We start from the raw sequence: 13,515 nt of genomic DNA, 5'->3' as shown, positions 1-13,515 counted from the left end.
TGAAAGGAGTTGGGGAGCTAAAAATATAAGATCCAAGAGATCAGGGAAATGTTCTTATGAAAAATATCCAATTCCCTACATGATTCCAGGTAAATGAGCCATTCCGGCAACCTGTTGTTGGTCCTGAAAGCTTCAGCGTTCGTTCCGTGTGTCTAGAAACGGCAGTCTTTAGCCTAAGCTGACACTGAGGCATAATAATTATATTTAGCTATCACCTCATGATATTTGCTCTCAATCTCTCTTAACATTTCTTGGCTATCTCTAAGTGGGACAAGTTTAATAAGACCATACGTTGTGTTCTTTATTCCTTTTTTCCTTTCCACCCTCTTCCTAACCCTACCTAGATGCTACGTCCTGAGAATGGGTGACCTGTGACAGGCCAGGGTCAAAGAGGGCTGGGTCCACCATCTCCTGAGGTCCAACCCAGTCTCTGAGCTTCAGATACTGAGAGTAACTAAGGCACGTTTCCCCAAGCAGATGGGAGTCCAGCCAATGCAGACCCCAGAAGGGACCAGGGGCTCAAAGCTGACACTTGCGTGACGAGAAGCTTTGGGACCCAGATGCAAAGAAGGGAGCCCTGGTGCTCTCAGGGCAGCTATCTCTATGCAGAATGATCCAGGGGATTCTTTTTCTTTCCAGTTATTTTCTTCTGTGTTTTAAATTTTTTCTACAATGAACATGCTGTCCTTTAATGATCTAAAACTGAAAAAGTTACGGTTTGTAAAAGGGATGGGTTGGGGTTCAGGGGTCCCAGGAGCACCTGTTATGGGTGAGGCCATGGTCGCAGGGTTCAGCTCCATCCAGCCCTGACCTGCCACATATGGGCAGTGTCCCAAAGCTGACCCCACCCAGATTTGTTCTTGACCGGAGAGGCAGCTGACCAACCCCCTTTGACGATGCTCCTGGGATACAGTTGCTGAGCATTTGGAAGACAGAAAGAGTCTTGCCTGGGGTCTGTGGGCCCAAAGTTTGGTTTGCTGATGGCTGCAATTCTCAGAAATCAGAAGCACTGCCTGCCATTCAAGCCTAACCCCAGCCTACATTTCCAGCCTCAACTTGAGCTTCTTCCAGACCCACCTGTTCTTGTCACACCTTGTTGACATATTTATAGATTGCTTATGCAGTTTCCTCAAAGTAAACTGCCCCTCCCCTCCCTATCCTGTCCACTGGAAAACTGGAAAACTCTTACATACCCTTCAAAGCCCGGATCGAGTACACCCCCCTTTCAGTACCTTTCCCTGATTACTACCCCCAAGCAATTACAATTTCCTTCCTCTCTGCTCCTTCAACATTTCCTATAGACTGCAATTATTTAGACCTATAATACAGTTATTTCTTTATTGATGTATCTGCCCCCACTAGACCATGAGTTCCTCAATACCATAAAATGTGTCTTAATTCATATTTCTTATTTTCGATTTCACAGGGGTTCTCATTAACTGATTCATTTATCTACCCATCTCCCCAGCCATCATGCCTCAGGGCTAACCGTATGCTAGATACTGTCACATACACACAGGTGCAAGACACGGTGGCTTATTTGGGAACCACTCACATCTCCATATGGCCTGGAACAAAGGGCTTAGACAACCTGTACTTGTTAGACCACAAGCAACCTTGACCCTGGCCTTGGGAAATCTTGCCTCTTCACCCAGTGTTGTGGAGAGTGGTGAAGCTCCTCCCATCTGGGTAACTACTTACGCCAAGAAGCAGACCAGCAACACCCCACCTCACCCCAACTCATTTTGGCATCTGGAGACCCAGGGAAGTAACTGACTCCAGATCTGCAGCCAAACTAGGAATCAAAACCCAAGGGTCCTGTTGCCAGTTGGAGCCAAATACCAGAATCTCCTGGCCATCCATTGGTGTCTTCTAAAGATGGTGCAGCCCATCTTTAGAAAACGCCACGCAGTCCACCACCCATGAAGGTGCCAGGAGGAGACTATCAGGTCTTTGATGTTGACCCTTCTTGAGGGAAACCAGCGCACAAAATAATCGGCCATCCTACACCCTGGAGTCTGGAAGCACTTGGCTCCCAGAAGGGCTCATGTCTGTGCCTCCTTCTCACCACTTCCCACGGATTCCACTCCACCCGCCTTGGTGGCCGGCCTCCCGTTTTCCCAGCCCCAGGGCAAAAAAGCAAGCCATCGTTTTAATTGATCGCAGCCTTTCCCTTGGGGCAGGTACAGTCTCTGGGGCTGGGTCCTCTCCAGGGGGGTGTTAGGCGGCCCGGCAGCCGCAGCCCCCGGAGATCTCAGAGCCCAGGAGCTGTCAGTGCCTTCCACTGACTTACCCCTTGTGAATTGCAGAATCCACAGATTGCTGGGTAGCACTTTCCAATCCTGCGCCTTTTCCTAGATCCTTTGCCGCTTGGCAGGTTGCAGGCAGCTGTGTAAAACAGCAGGGAGCTCTCCCGTCTGGTGCCAGTGTCAGAGAGCCTGGAACTCTGTCCTATTTCCCCCATTTTCCCCCTAAGCTTAGCTCGCTGTTTTGCTCGTTTCTCCCTCTGCTCTTCCTCGTCTCCACTACACCCTCGTGCGTCTCACATTTCCAGTTCAGGACTTTCCCGATGCCCCCCACCCCCCCCACCCAGAGATCAAAATGTACAACTTCCCACTCTGCCTGAGGTTTGAAGCCAGGCAGGAGAAGCGATTACATCCTCCCGCCCAGATGGAAAGAGGTGGATGAAGAGATTAAAGCATCTCCCTAACACTCAAGGAAATGTGCTGCTGACCCTCTGCTCGAGGGGTCAGCAAGCCCGAGTACCTGGGGCCTTCACGTAAGCCCAGGTGGGCGGGCAGTTGCCTGGAGGTAACTGAAGGGAGGTGAAGAAACTGGGCCAGCCTCCCAGCAAGGCCCAGTGCCGAGCCAGGCCCCTTCCCCACCCTCCAGACATCACAATCCAAATCTTACCTAAGGGGTTCCCCAGCCTGGGGGAGGGGCATCTCTGAACCCTTCATTCTCAGGGAATGTAGCTCTCTGGCTGCCCCCAAGGGACAAGAAACGAAAGATCGAGGTGACTTTCATCTAGTTGGCTCATCTGTTTGTGGTTTTCCAAGGGCTTAATATATCAGGGACCAATTCTGTCAGGGAACTCTAGGGTCTGGCCCGGGAGGGCAGAAGGATCCAGGTCCAGACAGCAGCAGTGAGGTCTCATCAGAAGAGGTCAGGACCAAGAGTCAGCTGCCTAGGACACCTTGGACAAAGCCTTCACTCATCTCTCCATTCATCCCACAGATGTTTATTGGACCCTTACTGTCTTAGCTTGGGGTCCCCCAGAAGCAGAGCCTGAGACAAGGATATCAGTACAAGTAGTTTATTTTAAAGGGGACACGAGAGAGCACCAGTAAGGCAGCGGGTAAGACAGGAAAAGGAAGGCACCCAAGGAAGGTTCAGGAGCAAACAAGTTCCACTGGGGGTACCCGGAGCACTTACGCACCAGTTCCCATCAGCCATTGGTTAAGAGCTGTTGCCAGGGAACATTAATGCCCCAGCACAGCTGCCCTAATGCACAGGGGGTGAAGTGAGCTCAGGACGCCAGTGCTGACCCTGGGACCAGGAGAAGCAGATTGAAAGTGGAGCCGGTGAGCCAGGGGATGGGCCAGGGCATGGATAACATCTACTACCCCTGCTATGTGCAAAGCATCCTAAGGGCTACAAAGATGGAGAGGATATAGTCCCTGACCTTGAGAAGCTGAAGCTTCCCTGTGTTTCTCTCCGGTCAAATGGGGAGACCAATCTCTGCCCATCCCACGCAAGGGCTGCTATGAGATCCATTGGTTGGACAGTGCCCTGGAGAATAAACCCTAAAAGCTCATTACAAATGTAGGCTGGGGGGTCGGGGGGGCAGCTCCCAGCTTCCAGCACTGTGCTCTTTACTTGCTCTGAGACAAGCCACTCAGAACAACTCTGGTGCGACAGTCTGCATCGCCCTGGTCCAAGAATGGAGTTGCTGCGATTCTCCGTTGAACCTCAACTTTTCTTAAGCATCTCATGTGCCAGTTCCAAACTAGCTTAACAAGACCCAATGGGTTCTTTTTTATATATATATTAATTTATTTATTTTATTTTTATTTATTTTTGGCTGTGTTCGTCTTCGTTGCTGCGTGCGGGCTTTCTCTATTTGCGGTGAGCGGGGGCTACTCTTCCTTGCGGTGCGCGAGCTTCTCACTGCCGTGGCCTCTCTTGCTGCAGAACACGGACCCTAGGCACATGGGCTTTGGTAGTTGCAGCACGTGGACTCAGTAGTTGCAGCTCGCGGGCTCTGGAGCTCAGGCTCAGTAGCTGTGGCGCACGGGCTTAGCTGCTCTGCGGCATGTGGGATCTTCCTGGACCAGGGCTCGAACCCGTGTCCCCTGCATTGGCAGGCGGATTCTCAACCACTGCACCACCAGGGAAGCCAGCAATGGGTTCTTGAGGTGGGAGAGAGCTGGAAAAGAAATCTCGTGTTCTATAAACCAGGAAGTTCCTGCAAAGGGTCCACAGAGTTGAGATTCTTCTCCGCAATTAGAATAATTTGTGCTAATTCCCATGCCAGGAAGCCATGGACACACACATGCACGTGTACATACACGGATGCACACACATGTGCACACATGCACACATCGGGCACCAGCTTCTAAGAAAAAGGAGAGACTGTCTTATATCCTGAGCATTTAAGGGTCTGATTGAGCAATTTTGTGCCCCTTCCTCCCCTCTCCTTGCTAAGAGGGTGATGGGTATCCGGCTCCCCATTTCCAGAGGATGCTGATAAGGAGAGGAGATGCTCTCCCAAGGCCACCGAGTCCCTGTGTCTTAGATGGGCCCAGGACATCCTCCCAAAGCACACTGACCAAACACCTCCGGTGCTTCTGTCCTGACTCCTGAAAAACCCATCCTGGGCTTCTCAGTGGTCTTGAGGATTAGAAATCCAACTATTTTTATACCGTTTGTCATTTCGGCCATGATTTCTTTTTTAAAATCAGCATTTAGACAAGTTCCTTTTGAAAATGTCCACCTGTCTTAGCTATAGTACGGGAAAGGAAATTTTGTCTGTGCCCGGGGTCCAAGAGGAGCAGCGTACCTGGGGGCTGGGGAGGGGGTGGAGGTGAGGCAGCCCCTCCCCTCCGGAGGCGCTCCTGCTAAAGCTCTGCTGTGCTCAGACTTGACAGGTATGGGGTCTGGTCCTCAAATGCTGGGCTCATCGCCACCCTCAGGGCACTTCCCTCAGCCCAGTCTCCCTGGGAAGTGCTCTGAACGATAGATTTCCCCCTCTTGCCTTCAAAATGTCCCTGAATGTCTCCCGTCCCCAGAGGCTTCCAGTTTTCTAAGGTGACTTCAGGCTACATGTGACACACCAAGCCACGAAGATGTTTTAGGAGACCTCACGTTTTCACATGGGGTGAGGGGAGAGGTAGGCCACTTCCACAGCAGCCCCAGACCTCTGGGTACGTTAATCTGTGTACGTTAATAATGGTCTTCCCCAGAACGCCTCCTAGAGGAGGGGTGGGACGGTCATGATGGCCTAGAAGAGGCACAGGTCAGCACTGCAGGTCCAAGGTCGAAGGGCCTGGGGCCCCCTCCTCCTGGAACATTCTGAGATTCTCCCACTCACTGCTCCTAAGTCTCTGGACAAGTCGTCTGACCTTGGGGACTCAACTTTCTCACCCTTTGGCTTTAGTTTCCTGAGTCCCCCGCCAGGTATTGATTCTGCAGTAGAAATTTTAGGCCCCCAAGGACAGACCAAGGAGGGAAGATTTACGGCCCAGAGGGAGCTTCGCCAATATTCAGCCCAACGCGGGTACGTACCAGCCGTGCTGACCACACTCAGGGAGCCCTTCTACGGCCTGGGCCTTCCCCAGAGCCTTCACTCTGCGCTCTTCCTTCCAGCAAGGACCAGCACCTGTCCATGGGACAAGCTCCGGAGAGACCCTAAAGGCTCTCAAAGCCATCAGTGCCCTCTGCTCGGGGCCGGCGGCAGCTGCCTCAGCTGAGCTCAGGGGCAGCGGGCAGGGGAAGGCGGGCAGGCAGGGCCGCCAGCTCTACTGACGAATCCAAGGCTTTGCGTGCGTCTTTGCCAAGCTGGCCCCAGTCGGGGAGAAAAGACTCCCCGGAGTGAAAGGGAGGGACGGAGAGCCTCCCCACCCTGACCAAGGCTGCCATCAGACTTTCCACACTGCTCTGACCTCACGGGCCCAGGGCCCATCCGCACCCTCAAACCCTCCCTGCGCTCTCACCAGGAGAGAGGCCTGTTTATCACTCTGGGTGGGACCAGAGCCTGTGGGGAATTGAAAAGAAACAGGCGGCTTAGGTTGCTATTGTTTTGTTTAAACAAACCCGCTGGCCGGGATGACTTGGAAAGGAATGAGGGGGAGGCCGGCCCCGCTGGGCTGGGCTTCAGAGACCTATTTGGGGAGAGTGGCTGCGAGGCCTAGGGCCCTCCCCGCCTCTCCCGGGAGAGAAGGGTATCCAGGGGAGGGGCCTCCGTGCCCCCCGCCCCGTCCTGGCACCCTAGTGCCCCCTGGCCACACCCCGGCCTGATACTGAGGGGAAGGGGGCTGTGCTGGCAAGGCCAGGCAGAGGGAGCGCGCTCTGCTGCGTCTGACGGGCTCCTGGACGCTCCTGAGCAGGGGGAGGGAAGGGGCAGGGATGTCAAAGGACGTGAAGGAAACAGAGGGAGGGGGGCTCAAAGTGGGGGGGCGGTCCGTCCTTCTGCAGTCTCCTGCCCCTCCTCCGACCAAAGGTAACCTAGATGGACACAGAGGAGCCTGGGGGAGAGGGACGTTCTGGAAAAAAAAGGCCCGAAGGGGGCTTCCCTGGTGGCGCAGTGGTTGAGAGTCCGCCTGCCGATGCAGGGGACACGGGTTCGTGCCCCGGTCCGGGAAGATCCCACATGCCGCGGAGCGGCTGGGCCCGTGAGCCATGGCCGCTGAGCCTGCGCGTCCGGAGCCTGTGCTCCACAACGGGAGAGGCCACAACAGTGAGAGGCCCGCGTACCGCAAAAAAAAAAAAAAAAAAAAAGGCCCGAAGTGAGAACAGCTGGAGGGCAGGCTGCCGCCTAAAGAGGAGAATGGTGGGGGAGAGGCTCTGGAATGCGGGGAGGGGCTTACATTTGGTAAAAAGTCAACCACACTAGGGTTTGGGTGTCACCCAGGTGAGTCTGAGAATCTCCACAGAGAACTGAGAAGAAGCCTCACGCTCCCCCATCCCCATCGCCCCCCATCTCCACCCTGAGCGCCTCTCTCGGGGGGGAAGGAACAGGGGCTGCACCACAAGGCCTCAGTGTAAAGGTGGCCAGGGCACACTCAGTGAAGAGCCAGGCTAATCACCATCATTAAGGCTATGAAACCCCACACCGAGGGGCCGCAGGACTCCCTGGCATGGCGCCCTGAACTGTGGCACAAAACCAGGGCCCCAGCTCCAGCGCCTTTCATCTGAGCATCTCCGGGTCCTGCACAAACAGTAATTAGCACCCGCGTCCCCCCGCCCACGCCCCGGGATCACCTCATGATCCCACAGACACTGAGCAGAGGGGAGAAGGGAGGGGAGGGGGAGGAAGAGAAAGAGGGAAACCGAAGCTGTCCCACCGGCCCAGGGTGCTGGGCTGAGTCCGGTCGAGGCTGGGGGAAGTAGGTGCCTCCGAGTCAGGGAGCCCGGCCTCCTCCGGCCCTTCCCTGCCCTTCTGGCTGCTCAGGCAGCCGTTGGCCGAGTATTCTGAAGGCCCCAAAGAGAACCCGAGAGGATGGGCAAGCAGTGAGGATGGTCAGCCCCGCCCTAGATCTCACCAGAGCCCAGGCCCCAGAGGTGCTCCTGGGCCCAGCCTGGGGGCACAGAGGGTGAGAGTGGGGCAGCCCTTCTGGAAGGGTCCTGTCAGTCTCTCCAGAGATCAGGGGTCCATCCCTCGCCACCAGGCCACCCTCAGCAATGTTTGCAGCTGTCCTCTCTCCCCAGACCCGCAAGGCACCATTCCAAACCCCACGGCCCGTTCTGGCAGCGTCCCCCAGGACAGCCGGACAGCTTCCTCCTCTTCCAGCCTACTCCCTCCGAGAGAAAGAACTCAGCAGGGCCCACCTGGACTAAGTGTGGTGCCATGGCCTCCTGCTGCCCCAGGAGTGACCCTCGCCTGTGCCTGTCTCTTATTTTCAGGGCGCTGACATGAAGAAAGGGAAGATTCAGGGCCAGGAGTTATCACGTGAGTAAGACCCTCCAGCGCCCCTTCCCCCCAGCCAGGGCAGTGAGGGTGATTACAAGAATCACAGCGATACAACTTTATGTGGACGCTTCACAGTGTGCAAAGCGCTCAGGCAGCGGTTTACTTGGACCTTCTGATCTTATCTTCACAGCTGCCTTTTAAGGTCGCTGCCATCAATATCTCCATTTTAAAGAGAAGGAAACTGAGGCACAGAACCACCTGCCCCATGTCACACAACCAGTAAGGAATGGAGCCCACAGTAACCTGCAGGGCTCCGCTGGGAGAGAACCCAGAACTAGAACCGCCCCCACTCCATGGGATCGGCAGGCAGCTCTCTTCCCTCTGCCCCCTCTCTCTTTCCCCTGCCCCAGTCCCACCATGTGGCTGCGAGTGGCTGCGTGGACCTCCCTTTTCTCTGATGCCCTCCTCTTCCCACCCCCATTCTCACCATCAGCTCCCCACCTCCCCTCCCTCTGGGATCCCGCCAGCAAGGGCATGCCCTCCACTCAACTTGAAGGGGATGCTCAGGTGGTGAGCTGGCCTCTGGCAAAGGGTTGAGCAAGATAAACCAACCGAGCATCATGGTTCCGTAAAGCAACGTGGACTCGGGCACCAGATGGGCCTGGGTTCAAAGCCCAGCTCCACCACTGACCGTCGGCCTGACCTCACCTCTCAGAGCCTCAGTTTCCTCATCCAGAAAATGGCCGTGACACCCACCTTACCAAGTTGTGGTGAAGATTAGGGAGATGTCACAGGGAAAGCACTTAGCCAGGACCTGGCCCTGAGACGTGGCTCAGCAAGTGTGTCCCCCTTCCCTTTCTCCTCATCCTTACTTTTGGAGGGAGACCTCTTCAGGAAAGTCCTAGTACGAGGGGGTTGCATCTCTATCTCCCCCGAGGATAAATTCTCAGCTGCATAGAACCACTGAGTTCCCTCACTGGTTGGCAGTGTTTGTAAAAAAGCATCAGTTTACCCACATGTACACACGCGCTGACAGAGACCCTCCAAAACAGCCTCAGCTCCCATGCCCATCGGCTCCGCCAACACCTGCACCCACCCCAGCGGAGACCCCAATTCACACAAATTCACATGGCTCCTGGCACACCCTGTGCTGTTCTCATTCTGCGGGCATGCACACACACACACACACACACACACACACACACACACACACACACACACACACACACATCTGCTCTGCAATGCAAAAACCCAGGGAGAAATGAATAGTCAGGAATTCCCCTGGCTGTGGGCACTCCGGAGGCCCCAGTGGCCAGAAATGCACCACGAGGAACGCTTCCACAGCTTTGAGCAGCAAGTGGTTCTTGTCTAACGATCAGGAGAGGGAGGGGGCCACAGTGTACCGGTACTCCCTCCCCCCAGCATCCTCCTTGCAAACACTTCATCCCCACCCACCCCCAGGAAGATGCTTGGCTCCTTGGAAAGGGAGATGAAGGGAGCAAAGGGGGGGAGGAAGAGGCCCACGCTCTTGGAAGGAGGCCCAGCTGGAATGGCCCGCGAAAGTCGGCCTGCAAAACCCCAAGGCCCTGCATAGACTTGGGGGAAGGATGAGAGATGTCCCCACCCCGCATCTCCCCTGAAAAAGAGTACCTCCCGCACAAAGAGCGAAAGGAAGGGAGATAGGCATTCTCCTCCGGAAGAGCCTGCGTCGGCTCCCGGTGCCCCGAGCACCCAGATCCTACAGCTTCCATGATCAAACCTTTGAACCGAGTCCCACCCACCCCCGTAACCACTTCCAGATCCTCCGGATCCAGCCAAGAAATTGGCTTCTTTGGGGATTGAGTTCATAAGGAAATGCTGAAAAAATAAATAAAAATCTCCTGCCAAAAACACTCGCAGAGGAAGATGAGTTTCTCTTGAGGGAGGACATCCATCAGGACAGACTAAAGCAAAAAGAGGACAGCACCAACACCCGCTGGCCCAGAAAGGCCCAAGAGCCCGGCCAGCACCCAAGACTTTCAACCAGCCCACACCTCCTCCTCCCGCCACCCCAGATAATGTGCTTCTTCAGTGAAGCTGCTGAAGATGAGATCCTGCCAAAGATTAAATCCTAGTGGTTTGCAGTGGGTGGGACCCCAGGAGGGGTCCGTGAAAAGGACCAAGAATGATTCTCTTTCCCCCTGCCCAGAATAGCCAGGAACCCCTGGGTACTGTGGGATGTGGAGCGGTGGGCTCCATTTTTCTGGATACCCTGGATACCCATGAGGGTGCTCTCTCATTTTTCTACCCACAGCCTACCAGCCTCCTTCCCCACCAGCACAAAGTGGCTTCCATCGCTACCAGTTCTTCGTCTATCTTCAGGAAGGAAAGACCATCTCTCTCTTTCCTAGAGAAAACAAAACTCGAGGTAAGGCCTTCCCATCCTGCAAAGCCAGGATGAATTCTGGGGTGGAAGTGGATGCTTCGTGAATTCATGGGGAAGTCAGGACCTTGACCATACCCGTGAGCCTTGGAGGTGGAGTCAGAGGGTGGTGTTTCTTGAGAATAAACCGGGATGAGTGTCTTCAAAGAGATGTTGGCATCAGATATGGTCTCCCCCTAGAAGTTCCATCATCCTAGATGGTGGCTTCAGCGGGGTGGGTGGATCTATAAGGCAGAGTCCCAAAGGGAGTAACTGGAGCCTAAGAGAGAAGCATCTCCCCCAGTAGTTCCTTTTATTTTTTTTAATTAATTAATTTATTTTTGGTTGCATTGGGTCTTCTTGCTGCGCGTGGGCTTTCTCTAGTTGCGCAAGCGGGGGCTACTGTTCATTGCAGGGCGCAGGCTTCTCATTGCGGTGGCTTCTCTTGTTGCGGAGCACGGGCTCTAGGCGCACAGGCTTCACTAGTTGTGGTACACGGGCTCAGTAGTTGTGGCGTGAGGGCCTAGCCGCTCTGTGGCATGTGGGATCTTCCCAGACCGGGGCTCGAACCCGTGTCCCCTGCATTGGCAGGCGGATTCTTAACCACTGCGCCACCAGGGAAGCCCTCCCCCAGTAGTTTCAAATGGCATGTGCAGGCAGGTACCCCACACCACTTCTGCAGGTAATTGTACCCTAGAGTTGAGTCTGATCTGGGCAAGAGGGCCATGGAATGCCACCCTGCCGGTCTGTCTTCAATGGTCGTTAATTGCTCTGTGCCATCTCAGTGGTGGGGTGAAGACTTCCCTGGCCATGCCCCCTCCATCGGCTTCTCTGAACAGCCCTCCCGGCACTCTTCAGAGGACCCATTTCCCATAGCTTCCCAATGGCTAACCCAGGCTGCTTGGCCTTGGTCCTCCTACCACCAGAGCTGGGGAGCTGGGGAGCCCAGGACACCTAGCTCCTGCAACGCCGATGCCACAGGTGACTCACCTGACCCCGTGTGGGCCATGCCCCCTCTCTGAGCCTTAGGTTTCTCTTCAAGAAAGTGGGAAATATAGTAATCCCTGTGCACTCTATGACCCACCCCACCTCCCTCCCCCCAGATGAGGGAAGGAAGAGAATGCGGAATGCACAAATGCCAACTTGGGAGCACAAAGGGCACATCCCCCAGGCTGACAGGAGGGTGGGTGGGTGTCATCAGCCATTTCCTCTTACCCAGTGACCCTAACCAACCTCCACCCACTGGGAAGCCGGAGAAAGCACTGTTACAAGCCTACTGCCCCAGGCCCCGGAGGAGAGGAGGGGAGCATGGAGCCCTTCAGATGTGCTGAGCAGGGGCCACCCATCACAGGAGGCTCTGGACTGCCCTAGAAGCAGAGTTGGTGCAACATTTCCACTGCTTTCCCCAGGTGCCCCCAGCACCTTGCCAATCTGTAAATCTGTTTAAATGGCTCTGCCCAAGACACCCTTTCAAGTCTGGATACAAAGAGAGAAAGGAAAGAAAAACATATCTTGCCCAGGCGAAGATCAGTTTCTCCAATTCCCTGGGTCCCTGTCTCATCATGAAGCCCCTTCCAAGCACTGTGATCTCCGGGGGCTGGAAACTAGCACCTCAGCCCACGATGCTTCCCCACACGTGTGGGAGTCGCATAAACTAGGGCAGTACCTCCGATCACCACGTTAAATGTCAGGGTCACAACAGTCCCCTGAAGGCGCCTCCGTAGGACCGAGTGCTCTCCGAGGGCGAGATGGAGGGGGAAGGAGCGTTAGGTGATGCCCAGAGGAGCAGTGAAAGGGGCAGAGGAGAAAAGGGGCGTGTGCACCAGAGACCTTTTCCACCCCTGCCATGGCTCGTCCTCCTGAGCCATGGGTGCTTTTCCTATGATATCAACAGCAGGCAGGGAAGCTGGAGACCCATCGGGCCTGAAACTCGTTATTAGTCCCTGTGGATCTTCGCCCAGACTATGGTTGGTCGTGCGCTCCCATGGCCACCCCCCTTCCATCTACATGAAAACTTAGGAACCGGACTTGCCCCTGGGCAGAGTCCCTTTGGCTTCCATGCTGTTTCGTTTGCTGCCAGAAATGGAGATGATAAAATTATTCTCACGGATGAAAGCTCTGGCCGGGGTTCCAGCCATACCACGTGACGCCTTCCACGCGCCCCGTACTAAGGGCTTTGGAGAGAACACAATCCAGGGCACAGGGAAAGCTCCCTGCCTTCAAGAGGCTTACGATCTCCTTTGGAAACACTTAAATAACGATGCAGAGCGGCGTATAATTAAGCCCTTAATTGTGTTTCTGGCTGTATGGACAACTGGAGATCACGTGGACTTAGGGACAGTCCTGTCCCTTCCCAGGATCCCTTTCCCTCCAGGATGACACACCCTCTTCAGCCAGGAAGAGTGAAAGGTATTTTCCTGCAAGGTGAGGATATGTTGATTTCCAGTCTCTAGTTAGTGATTTGACTTTTAAGCAAGTCAGCTAATGTCTCTGGGCCTCAGGTTCCTCATCTAGAAAATGAGGGGTTGGATCTAGATGATCTACAAATCCACATGATCCTGAGGCTACCTGGAGGAGGCCGGGCGTGGGCCAGGAGGAGGGTGAAGGAAAAAGGGAGCTCTGGGCTGGGGAAACTGCAGAGGCAAAGATTGTTTTAAAAAGTGAGAAGGAGGCCCCCTGTGATGGTTATGAAAGGAGAAAGTGGGAGAAGGCTGTGGAGGATCTCAGAAGCTCGGCACAGCTGTGACTTTGGTGGGTGCCCTGGAGAGCTGCTGGAGATTGCTCGCGGGAGAAGTAACATGCAAAGGCCACTCTTTAGAGATGACGGCGCTGGAGTGGTAGGCAGGATGGACCAGAGTGAGAGGACAGGAGGCCTCCAGAGGCCTAGAGACGTGTGGTGTGGATGAACCCAAGGGGCAACTGTAACAGCAGAAGCAGCCTATGCACAATGGCGGAATTCCAAAGGCCTTGGCGGTCTCTGAAG

The 13,515-nt window shown here is 54.9% G+C and overlaps 1 protein-coding gene across 1 annotated transcript in view; it reads left to right on the top strand.

Annotated features, from left to right (window-relative positions):
* PEBP4 (phosphatidylethanolamine binding protein 4) overlaps positions 1-13,515 on the top strand; it is a gene marked incomplete at its 5' end in the record, with an annotated part of 213,326 nt that overhangs the window by 190,649 nt on the left and 9,162 nt on the right. Inside the window, 2 exons of the mRNA XM_082842271.1 lie at positions 8,125-8,170; positions 10,425-10,538. Of these exons, the coding sequence (XP_082698397.1) occupies positions 8,125-8,170; positions 10,425-10,538 (160 nt within the window). The remainder of the gene's footprint in view (positions 1-8,124; positions 8,171-10,424; positions 10,539-13,515) is intronic.

The sequence above is a fragment of the Leucopleurus acutus genome (genome assembly GCF_964270905.1).
Source record: "Leucopleurus acutus genome assembly, chromosome: 7".
NCBI lineage: Eukaryota > Metazoa > Chordata > Mammalia > Artiodactyla > Delphinidae > Leucopleurus > Leucopleurus acutus.
The sequence above is the reverse complement of the archived record's forward strand: the minus strand, read 5'-3'. Positions and strand labels throughout refer to the sequence as shown.